This window comes from Phocoena phocoena, chromosome 2 (genome assembly GCF_963924675.1).
Source record: "Phocoena phocoena chromosome 2, mPhoPho1.1, whole genome shotgun sequence".
Lineage (NCBI taxonomy): Eukaryota > Metazoa > Chordata > Mammalia > Artiodactyla > Phocoenidae > Phocoena > Phocoena phocoena.
Window position 1 is genome coordinate 118,737,000 of NC_089220.1, and position 12,515 is coordinate 118,749,514.

The window sequence follows — 12,515 nt, forward strand, 5'->3', positions numbered from 1 at the left end:
TCTCACTATACAGGAGTTGCCAGTTGTATAGCTGGGGGCTTGGACCTCAGAGGAAGAAATCCCTAATAGAGCATGTTTCTTTTTAGAGGATTTAATTTATTTTTTATTAAATGGCATTGTTGCAGAGCATGTGATATAATGCAGGTTCAGAATGTTAGTGTTGCTTCTGTCCATATTCTTATGTGAAATTGGTATCTTAAAAGAATGTATTCAAGCAGGTTTGCGGTTATGTGGATTTCTTTACCAAAATCCTGCTAACACTTGTTGAATCTTATATAGTTATTAACCACAGTGTATGATGATATAGCTAAGCTATCTTTTTGGTTGCCCTACTTTCAGATATACTAGTTCTGGATTTGATTATTTATTTTGCTGTGATTTTAAATAATTATTCTAATATGACTTAAAAATATTTGATGCTATTTTATTTACATTATTTTGAGAAAGATCAAAACAAATCATCTTTTCTTCAGTTACAATTTTATTGTCGTGTCACATTTTAATCTTAAAGAAAAACAATCAGTACCTGTATATAGAGACTCTGTTAATAGCCTAGGCGTATTTCAGTTTTATATTGTTTTCTGTAGCTATCATAAACAGCAAGTGACTCTTCTGTGTAGTGCCTGAAGTTTTTGCTGGTTTTTGTTTTTTTTTTTTAAGAAAGATGGTTTTGATAGTACAAGATTGTCTTTCAGTGAACACTTGATTCAGAAGAGGTGCTTTTGCACTGCATTCTTTCTTCAGTGAATATTGTTACAATCTTACCCTCCATCAAGGGAGGGGACAGGAGGCCCAGCATTTTATGCCTACACCTCAGTGAATCAGCATGGAGGTAAACAAGAAGACAGTAGACCATAATATGATTACCATGTTTCTCCTAAAGCAGAAACTAGTTATGCTGTAATTAAAGAGATTTAAAAGAAGGAATTCTAATTGCCTTCTGTATACAGGAAGTCTGAGTGGTCAAAAAGCTTTCCCAGAACCCCATCCTGATTCTAAACAGAAGAAATGAGGATTTCAAATACAAAATATTTTGCTTCATCATAGATAAATATATGTCAGTGAGTAGGAACTCAGTGGTTCACAGGGGACTGTTATATAAGATTTTCTTTATTGCCCAGATTCACTCACTAATTTTAAAATCAGCAGAAATTATTATTGCCAGATAAAGTGCAGTAGTCTGTATACCAATGTGGTTAACTCCTGTTCTTTAGCTCTAGGAACCCTGAGTCTGAAGTGTATTGGCTGTGTTGTTATTGTGAAAGAATCTAACTGTTGCTTCATTTCCACCATTTCTAAAATGATGAATTTACATTTGCACTGAGTGAAAGGAAAGAGCACAATGTACAACAAAATTTGAGTAGACAGCTGTGTTGATTTTGGTTTATCAATTAGTACTTCTCTTTTTCAAGGCAGGAATTTTTGTTTAAGGTCAGTGGACAGTAAGATCAATTGGCTTAAGATTTTCTTTGTTAAATAATTTTTTAAATTCCCAAATAGTCCTTTTTCCCATAAGAACAGTTTTTACAGTTGGCCATTAAGATTTTATGCTCTGTTGATTATTGTAGTGGTGGATCTATCAGTATCTTTCTGTTAGATGGATAATTGAAAACTCTTTTATTCATAGGTGGCACAAGATCTCTGCAAAGTAACAGGTGTAGCAAAAGTTCTGGTGGCTCAGCATGATGTGTACAAAGGCCTCCTTCCAGGTGAGTTTTTCCAGTAGAAATAAATAAGTTTATGAATTTATGAAATAAATAAAATACTATGAAATGTGTTTATCAAATGTGTTTAATTCTCAGAGGAACTGACACCATTGATTTTGGCAACTCAGAAGCAGTTTAATTACACACACATCTGCGCTGGAGCATCTGCCTTTGGAAAGGTGAGAAGACTGAGACTGTGGAATCTGATGTCACTACTTGGAAGCATTAGATTTCATTGTGCTGAAAATGTACAACAGACTTTGTTTAGATAGCTAATCCTGGCTTTCAGAATTAATGTGATAGTTTTGCTAAAATGTATTCTTTCAAGATTTTGTTATAATTTCTGTGAAAATGCTATCTCCAGGCTTTCCATTTTGTCACAGAGACAATTCTGTTCTTTCAAGATTTCGTCATAATTTATTAGAATGCCTCTTCCAGATTTTCAGATTTTGTTATGGAGAAAACCCTATTTAAAAAAAAATCATTTTTCTTTAAAAACAATGTTGAACTTTCTTATTGTGTGAATGTCATTTGTATTAGTAACCCATCATAAGAGATGGCTTTGTTTGGGTGACTGATGGATATTTAGAAAGGCCAAATTTATCTACTTGGGGGATTTGGGAAGGGCTGTGTGGTGGCTGAAGACATCCTTAGGGTAGAGAAAGGTGTAATCTGATCATGTGCATTGTGATATGTCTGAAGAAAGAATGTGCTATGAGATGGGTCGTGGTCTGCATGAAGTTTAAAAAAAAGGGAGGGGGAATGTAGGGGGAGCCCAAGAGAAGGAATTTGTCAGTGGGTCTTTCTTGCTCTCCCCGTGACCATGGGTTTTATTCTAGCTCCCTTTTCTTTTATCCCATTCTTAATAAGCTGCAGCTTGTAGCTTTTATTTTTACCTTTAAAGATGGTAAATTAAGTTGTACACAAATACATTCTTATTATAAAAGATGCATACAGTAAAGCAGTATGCAGAGCAAGGTATCACAATTCTCCTTTCTTATTCCCAGCTCTCTTCCCTCTTCCAAAGTACTGGTGTTAACAGTTGTACATTCTTTTAAGCCTTTTCCTGTGGATTTTCAAATTATAATAAATGTACTTTTTTTTACTTCTAGAATGTGATAGTATAGCATGAATTGTTTTGTGACTGGTGGTTTTCACTTAAGAGTATATCTTGAAAATATTTGCTCATAATGTGTCTATCTCATTTTTTAAATGGCTGCATAATATTTCATAGTTAGCCAAGGATGGACAGTTAGGTTGTTTCTAATTTTTTGTATTTATAAACTTTGCTGTGAAGAAACGTCCTTGTATATACCTTTGTATACATGGGCTGGTATTTATTTAGAACAGAGTTCTAGAAGTGAAATAGCTGGGTCAAGACTACGTGCTTTTAAAATTTTGATGTATATTGCTAAATTGCTCTCATGAAAGGATGCCTCAGTTTGCACTCCACCAGTTGCATAGCTTGCCAACACTTGCTATTGTACATTTTAACATTTCCCCCCAATCTGATGTGTGAAAAATTATATCTTTAACAATTTTGCATTTCTCTGATTGATAGTGAGATCAAATATTTTTTCATATAGTTATCAGTCATTTAAATTTCTTCTTTGAATTGTCTTGATTTGACTTTTTTTCCTTTACATTCACAATTGTAATTGATTTTTAAATTTGAGTTTGGGGAATAAGATATAAGCTCTTTCATCAGCTAACCATGTCTAGTGGTAATAGCAGTGAGTTCCCAATAGATTGATCTCTTTTCTTGCAAAATGAATAGTGTTTGTGAATATTTATATGTAGTGCAATATTGCTTCTAGACGTGAATCACTGCAAACATGTAGGGCTCTTGCACTGTCACCCATGTGAATTGCTCTAGTTTGTTTTTAAGCTCAGAATTATCACTTTGAATTCATTAAATTTTTTCTTTTAAGATTAGTAGAATTTCTAGGCAATAACAGAATTTGTAATCTACAATGTAAATACATGAGTTTAATGAATAATTATTCTTTTACTAGTAACAGTGTGACAACAATTAGGTTGTCACATTGCAGACTATCGTTAAGTTTTCCCATTTTTGTGTGGGGTTTGGTAATTGCTAAGTAAGATGGTTCTATATATATGATATATGACTTTGGGCTAGTCATTTACCTTCCTGAAATCTTGTTTTCTGATATGTAAAATGATGCGGTTTGGCCAAGTGATGTCTATGATCTACCAACTAGAAATGTTAAAATGGAATGGGTTTTTTCTATGGCAGGTTTCACTTCCCTTGGAAATGATTAAGTCAGAGCTTGACATCCAGCTCCTGTACTTTGGATTGTTGTACATGAGCATTGAACTAAAAGATCTTTATGGACCATTCTATCTCTGAGAGTTTGGTTCTGTGTTGGGTGATTTAAACAATTTCGTGAGTCTGAGTTTCTGTGATGACAGTTTACCTAAAAGATTGTTAAACCAAGACGGGGTGTTTGTTGTATCTGATTAGCTAGATTTTAATACTCTAGCCTTGATTGCTATGTTGTGACATATGGGAGTTTTGAGAACAAAGGTCACATAATAGTAGCTGTTGCTGCAGCCTCTGAATGGATTTGGAATGAGGAAGAGTCCATCAGATTAAGCTAAACAACTGGCTGTATAACAGTTCTTCACCAATTGTGTTTTCAAGATACCACACCTTTGTACTGGTATGCTAGAGTTTAAAAATCTGTCATCTTTTTGTGCATCAAAAGAAAACTGTGTTAGTTATTGCCTCTCCTTCCCTGAAACCATGTGGTTGAGCCTGTTGGATAGTGTAGAAATAGATCTGTTTACCATCCATCCTCTCAGGACATTCAGACAGAAGATCAGACCTGGAAAAACATGTGCCTTTAAGTACTGTGGTAAATTTTTTTTCAAGAAGTGCTAAAATGAAACAAGGGATAACAGAAGTACAAAATATATTAAATTTCAAGTTTAGAAAGTTCTAAAACTTTAAAAAGAAGCACAGTCTCCATATCATAAAATTTGTAAGAGAATCTGCTCAGCCAGGTAACAATATTCCAGCAGTATTTCCTGAACAATTTAAAGAAGGTGGCTCAGGAAAAAGAGTTACTTACTGAAGTAAGCTTTAAATGCTGACAAATTTGGTTTGTTTTTAAAAGCACGTGTCTTCTAAACCTCTTATTTATCAAGTTAGAGCTATGTTTAATGGAATTTTAATTATTTTCCCAAGCCCTTTATTTCCTATGAAATCTTAATTTTTTCTAATTGTGGATTTATAAACTACAGTACTTTTCAGTAGCTCTTTTATCATGGTTGAAAGGGGATTACTATATAACATAGGTAGCAATAGATTGAAAATTAGAAAATCTTTATAGATTTTCAGATGCAACAGGAGGAAATTTGATTCAGGCTTTTAACACTTGTTAGCATCGATTTATGTAGAACTGCTTATTAGATACGGGGCAGAGACACAAGAAGCAGAAGACACACAACCTCTGTTCTCAGGGTGCTTTATAAATTTAGTTGAGGGTCATATAGTATGTACATTAAAAAGTATTTTAGGGCTTCCCTGGTGGCGCAGTGGTTGAGAGTCCGCCTGCCGATGCAGGGGACGCGGGTTCGTGCCCCGGTCTGGGAAGATCCCACGTGCCGCGGAGCGGCTGGGCCCGTGAGCCATGGCCGCTGAGCCTGCGCGTCCGGAGCCTGTCCTCCGCAACGGGAGAGGCCACAACAGTGAGAGGCCCGCGTAACGCATAAAAAAAAAAAAAAAAAAAAAAAAAGTATTTTAAAACAAAATACACGTTAGTGCCAATTAAATAGTTTAATTGTACATGCGTGCAAGAGGATGAAGAATAAAGGAGTGATTAGAGGATAATCCTGAGAGAATTCTTAGAGGAACAGAGAGAGTTTGGGGATGGAGTGAGGAGAGGAACTTGAGTACTGTCATAATGAAAGTTTGCCTGCTAGAGGTAGTATCATGTACTGAGTTTAGGAGATGCCATGGAGTAAGCTCTCTGTACAAAGTAGTGTACAATTCACCTTTTCTATTTATGTGATCAAAGCAACACTTCACTTTTAAAATTACACTTAGTTGGTGTCATCATCTAAGAGAACCTCTGAGTCTAGAAAGCATGGATATTCATTCTTCACTAACTGATTCTGTTTTAGAGCCTGAGAGTCAGAGAAATTTAGAGTAGAAGCATAGAGATTCTCTTCCTCTCTTTGTGAGGTGAAGTAACTAAGGCCTGGGAATATTGTGGCTTGCCCAATGGTCCCTGCTAGTGGGAGCAAAGTTACCACATGTATCTATTCCAAAGATGTTATATGCATATACAAGGAAAAGCACGTACATTAATTTTTGTTGAGATATATATGTGTGTGTGTGTGTATATATATATATATATAGAGAGAGAGAGAGAGAGGCATTGTGCTTTACTTTTCTCATTTTTTAAAATTATATGGATGAACTATAATTTATAAACCTATCCCCTATTGATGGACACTTAGGTTAGTTTTGGTCTTTTTAAATGCAACATCACTTTTAAAAAGGTGAAAATGTCTGCTTTGAAATTTTTTGTTTCATGTACATTAAATAAACATATACAAGTATGTTCTTTCTCAGTATTTGAGAATTTTACTACTACTCTAAATATTTTTCTATATTATCTAAATTCAGTAGTCTATAACTCACACTTCATAAATGATGATCATTAAAGCAAATATCGTATCTCATAATTCAGCATACTGAGTTAAGGTAATTTATTGCTATAAAACTCTTAATGTAGTTAGAGTAATCATCGACTCTTACTTATGCTCAAAGACTATCCAAAAAGTTGTGCTTGAAATTGTGGTATGTCTAAAGATGCATGTGAGATACAAAGTATTCAAATTAAAATTTCTACAGAATTTCCATTTAGAGAATGTTATTGCTTATACTTTATAGCCATCCATCAGCATGTATGTGTGTAACTCACTACTTATTTTGCTTTTAGAACCTTTTGCCCAGAATAGCAGCCAAACTTGATGTTGCCCCTATTTCTGACATCATTGCAATCAAATCACCTGACACATTTGTGAGAACCATTTATGCAGGTGAGTACCCAAGGAAAGTAATTAATCAGTATGTTAAATTTTTGAAAACTTTAAAAGCAGAGATTGATCTTGAAGGTTGGATTTTGAAATATGGACCATCTTAAAGATTTCTGAGGAAAATCTTAGTCTTAGAATTGCTGCTGGACCATGACATGACATTCTCTCTGGTAAATCTGGAACACACTTCTTTCCTTCCTGATCATTCAGTGTACAGAGTGAGATTTTTCCAGTGATCAATAAAAATTAGATTTACTATTTAGTATATTTTGTAAGTGGCACCTGGAAAAGAAAATTTTCTATTTTTTTTAAGTAGTATTTTCTTTTTTTTTTTAACATCTTTATTGTAAAGTAGTATTTTCAGTCTTCTTTGCTGCTTCTACTTCATTTCCATCTGCATTACGATATTCATTTTGGTATCTCTTTAGTTGATCTTTTGGTAAGCATGCTGGTCTCTAGTGGGGCTGGAGAAGGCAGTGAACTCTTTGTTCTTTCTGATCGAAGTTGTGTGTTTCAGTATAAACGGGCAATTCTCAAATCAGATCTTTCATCGTTAGTAGTGTTTAAAGGAAAATATTTGGTCATAGTTTAGGTCACTCTTAACGTGATTGCTGATCCATAAGAAATGTTTCAAATCCTTTAAAAGTCTTGATGCATCACACTTCCTGTCCTTTATGCCTGATCATGTTTTCACTTATTTTCCTCCCTTAGCAAGGCATAGTAGCTTCGTTCTTATTAAGTTGTTGCAGCTCATGTTGTTGAGTTACTGATTATGTTGTTTTTGGAGAAGGAAGCTTTTGTTTATATTCCTTTTAGGAAGAGTGTACCTGATTAGTGTGACTGCCTTTTCCAGTTTGTTTCTTCCACGCAGGTCAGCACTTGTTCTATTTTTAAAGACATCCAAGGTTATACAGAGAGCCACTGATATGTTTCTTCAGTGTGTAGTCCTTTATCCTATACTTAGTAAAGGCAGAAAACAAGTAACTGGTCTACAGTTCTTACTTCTCTTTGTGAAGTAAATTCTGAACCTCAAATGAATGTTTGGGAGGTTTTTTGCCTTTCTTGGTGGTTTCTTAAAAATAAATGTTTATTACAGGAAATGCTTTATGTACAGTGAAGTGTGATGAGAAAGTGAAGGTGTTTTCTGTCCGAGGAACATCTTTTGAAGCTGCAGCAACAAGTGGAGGTAGTGCCAGCTCAGAAAAGGGTGAGTGTTCCTTTAAATTTGTTTGTATTTATTTCAGTTTTTTAGTTTTTAGCGCAGAGATTATATTAGAATAAGAGAAGGCTTCTAGTTAAATTTCTAATGCAGAGTGTTTGAGAGCTCAATCTAAATATTATTCCCAAGTTTATACAAAAATAAGAAATATTTATATCATTTTTGGTCCTCAGATATTTGCTTTGGTGTACATCAAAAGGGTAGGAGAGAGGGGGGTGCATTAAGATTAATCCGTTATGTTGATGTAAAGATTTTTTACTCCCCTCTCACTGTTGCCTGTTATAATAGAGATTCAATATAATGGAATAATGTAATAATAGTAAACTTATGGAAGGTGTTATACTTTAACATATGCAGTATCTTGTTGAACCCCATAGAGAGAGGCTTATTCCAGTTTTATAGCTAGACTCAGAGAGTTAAATGACTTCTCAATGAGCTAATGAGGTGAAGGCTGGAATCTAGTTGTCTTTCATAAAATCAGAGAGAATGAAATTAGTGGCATAAAAAATTCACAGTAACTAACAAAGTTAAATTTCCTGGAATTCTTTGTGTATTTCTCTTAAAAACTTATTTTTTACTGTAGAACTTGAATTCATGCTCTGTGTTTTGTTATATGTATCAATATATGCAGCGTCAAGTGCTTCCCCAGTGGGGATATCAGAATGGCTTGACCAGAAATTAACAAAAAGCGATCGACCAGAGCTAACAGGTGCCAAAGTGGTGGTATCTGGTGGTAAGTGGAATATTGTAATTTATTAATTTTAAAAAATGATGTAAACTTAAAATACTTTGCTTTTATTAGTACTCATTTTAGAGGAGCACAGGTGTTTTTTCAAATGTAAGAAGTAGGTAAGTTGCGAATATTAGTCCCATTTTACAGATTAGGAAAATGAAATCATGAGTTTAATACACAGTTTGGACTTTCTGTTGCAAATCTATGTCATTGGCACCAGGGGGAGCATGGTACAAATCTCTCAACTCCATAGCTTTGTCTTTTTGACTGACTTCTGTGTTATTCAGAAGAGTATGGTTGACTTCTGAAATCACAGAAAGAACTGGTTGGAATCTCAGGGCTGTGTTGTGTGATTCCCACCCTTCACTCTTCTTTGAAAGACCTCCAGTGCAGTCCAGGTCTCTATGGATAACTCATTGAAAGTTTTTTCACATTTAGTATCAAAGCTGTTAATATTGCACAAGACTTGCTTCTTTTTGTATGTCATGTTTCTTACTTAAAAAAAAAAAGACCAAGAAACAAACAAAAAGGCCCACATTTTATAGCCTGCTGGCTTTTAAAAAAATAACTGCTGTGATTTAAAAATCTTCCCAAACTAAACATCAAATGAAATAATTAAGCTTCCGTACAGCCTCCTATTGCAAGTAGCATTGAGAGGAAATAATTTAATATTTCAAAAAAGGTATATCTGACTAGTTTATTCACTTATTTTTTTAAGAAATGTTTATAGGGTATATGTTCTCTGCCAGGCCCATTGCAAAGTGCTGAAGAAACAGAGGAAAAGGCAGATTGTTCTTGCTGTTAAGGGGTTGAAAGTCTAGTGGAATGACTTCCATGAAAATAATAACTTCTTTCAGTTGTTCAGCTAAGTATTGCTAAATATAGCAGTGACCAAGATAGGTAAGGATCTTGTATTGAAAGAGTTTTTCTTCTAGTGGGGAAGACTGATTTTAAAGACTGATTATACCATTAGTTAACCAATTAGTTAATTACAGTAGTGTTGAATGCTTTATAGGAGAAGTACAGGAGTATCATGGGAGAACTCAGGAAAGGCTTTATAGAGGAGATGGCAGTTGTGTAATATGAAGATTCACTCATGTATACGAAGTTCAAAATTTTTATGGAATGGAGTTTATATTTGCTCAATTTTTTTTTTCATCTTTTTAAATGAGGTCGGGGTTTGAAGAGTGGAGAGAACTTTAAATTGTTGTACGATTTGGCAGATCAACTACATGCTGCAGGTAAAGTTACTTTCCTTAGTAGAAAAATGTTCCCATTTCGTTGGAAATATTTTTTCTTCATTATTTCTTTTGTATATAAGTCATTCAAAGCTGCAGATTTTTTGCTTTCTCTGGTTTTCAGCTTTTCTCTCTGAAACAGTTTTTCTTGTCTTCAAGTACATGGTGTAGTGTTCAGTGAAGAGAGGTTGTCTATGTTCTTTTTTATTATTTATATGACACACTTAACATTTGCCCCATTTTAGTAGTTTTTTCCATTAAAAAAAAATTAAATGTCAGCTTCATCGCCTACTTCAGATTCAGGAATGCCTTATTTTTCCCTTTATTGGTGGTCTAACATAAATCTCTCATACAAGTAGAAACTAACATTTAACATTATTTTTTAAATTTATAGGGAAGAGACATCTTGTTATTAAAAGTATATTGAGGATGGAATGATGTGTTTTGAAAAATCAGAAAACTAAAAATATTTTAGTTTTTAATTATACAACCATTACATGAATATGTTCTTCTTTTTATAAAAATATCTGTTTTGTTCTCCCCCTTTTGAGAGTTTTGTGTATAACTTTCTAAGCTTTTCCTGTGCTTTTATATTACCTAATATGTGTACCCATAGAAACAGTTATGGTTTTGTCTGAATAAAGACAGGATATCGACTCTTTATAATCAGATGGTGGTATTTGACTGAGGATATTTCATTCATTCATTCATTCACTGAACAAATATTTATCAAGTGTCCGCCATTTGGCAGGGACTATTTTAGGAGCTAAGCAAAAGCAATGAACAAAATAAGCGAAATTATTCTCTCACAGCTCTAGAGGCCACAGGTGTGTTGACATCAAGGTGTTGGCAGAGCCACACTCCCTCTGGGGGTGAATCTGTTTGTTTCCAGTTACCAGAGGCTGCCTTGGCATCCCTGGGCTTATGGCCGCATCACTCCAGTTTCTGCCTCTGTCCTCATATTACTTTCTTCTCTCTGTATCTGTTTCATATCTCCTTCTGTGTCCTTCTTACAAGGATACTGTGATGACATTTAGAACCTACCTAGATAATTCAGGATAAGTGCCTTCTCCCAAGATCCTTAATTTTTTATCCTATCTGCTGTCATACAGGTAATATTCACAGGTTCTGGGTATTAGAAAGTGACTATATCTTTGGAGAGGCCATTTTTCTGCCTACTACAGACAGTAAGCACAATAAATTAGTAAATAATATAGTGTGTTAGAGGGTAGTAAATGCTATGAAGATAATAGAACAGGAAAAGGAGAAGGAGGAGGATTGGAGGGGGAGGATTGCAGGTTTAAATAAGCTGGTCAGAGTATGCCTTAATGAGGAGACATCCGAATAAAGGTTTGAAGAAGGTAAGGAAGCAAGCCATGAGGAAATCTGAGAGAGAGTGTTTCAGGTAGAGGGACCAGTAAAGTGCAAAGGGCTTTTTGCTAAGGCAGGAAGGTGTCTGGCCTCCATGATGAATAACAAGCAGGCCAGTGTGGCTGGAATGAAAAGTGCAGAAAGGGAGAGTGGTAAGAGATAAGATTGGAAGTAATAGACCAGATCACATAGGGCTTGTAGGCCTTCGTAAGGAGATTGGTTTTCTCTGAGTAAAATGGGGAACGATTGAGCAAAAGAGTTGCATGATCTGACACATATTAAAAGCATCAGTCTGGCTACAGTTTTGAGAATAGACTATAGGGTGATAAGTCCAGTAACAGGGAGATCAATTAGAAGACTGTTTCAGTCATTCAGTGAGAGATGCTCATGGTTTGGACCAGGTTAGTAGCTGTAGATGTGGGGAGAAAGAGTTTTGGGATATATATTTGAAGGTAGAACCATTGGGATTTCCTGATAGACTGAATATAGATTATGAGGAAAAGTTTTTATCTGGCAGCTGGTAGGATGGAGTTGCCATTAGCTGAGATGGGGAATACCCCAGGTGGCACAGTTTCCAAGGATAGACCAGCAGTTCAGTTTTGGGCATGCATTCAGGCCACCATATGTGCAGGTTCTGCATCCATGGATTCAGCCAACCATGGATCAAAAATATTCAGGGCGGGGGCTTCCCTGGTGGCGCAGTGGTTAAGAGTCCGCCTGCCGATGCAGGGGACATGGGTTCGTGCTCTGGTTCGGGAGGATCCCACATGCCGCGGAGCGGCTGGGCCCGTGAGCCATGGCCGCTGAGCCTGCGCGTCCAGAGCCTGTGCTCCACAATGGGAGAGGCCACAACAGTGAGAGGCCCACGTACCGCAAAAAAAAAAAAAAATATTCGGGGGGGAAGAAATTCCAGAAAGTTCCAAAAACAATATGAATTTGCCTTGCACTGGTAGCTGTTTATATAACATTTACATTGTATTTATAATTATTTACATAGCATTTACATTATTCAGTATTATAAGTAATTTAGAGATGATTTAAAGTATAGGCATTGCACTTCGCAGATATTACATTTTTTACAAATTGAAGGTTTGTGGCAACCCTGCTTTGAGCAAGCCTATTGGTGCCATTTTCCCAACAGCATTTGATCACTTAATGTCTCTTGTGTCACATTTTGG

The 12,515-nt window shown here is 35.5% G+C and overlaps 1 protein-coding gene across 1 annotated transcript in view; it reads left to right on the forward strand.

The window, feature by feature from the left end:
- Positions 1 to 12,515, forward strand: part of ETFA (electron transfer flavoprotein subunit alpha) — an 85,100-nt gene that overhangs the window by 14,470 nt on the left and 58,115 nt on the right. The window contains exons 3-8 of the mRNA XM_065871291.1: positions 1,628 to 1,709; positions 1,803 to 1,885; positions 6,680 to 6,779; positions 7,873 to 7,983; positions 8,627 to 8,728; positions 9,901 to 9,969. Of these exons, the coding sequence (XP_065727363.1) occupies positions 1,628 to 1,709; positions 1,803 to 1,885; positions 6,680 to 6,779; positions 7,873 to 7,983; positions 8,627 to 8,728; positions 9,901 to 9,969 (547 nt within the window). The remainder of the gene's footprint in view (positions 1 to 1,627; positions 1,710 to 1,802; positions 1,886 to 6,679; positions 6,780 to 7,872; positions 7,984 to 8,626; positions 8,729 to 9,900; positions 9,970 to 12,515) is intronic.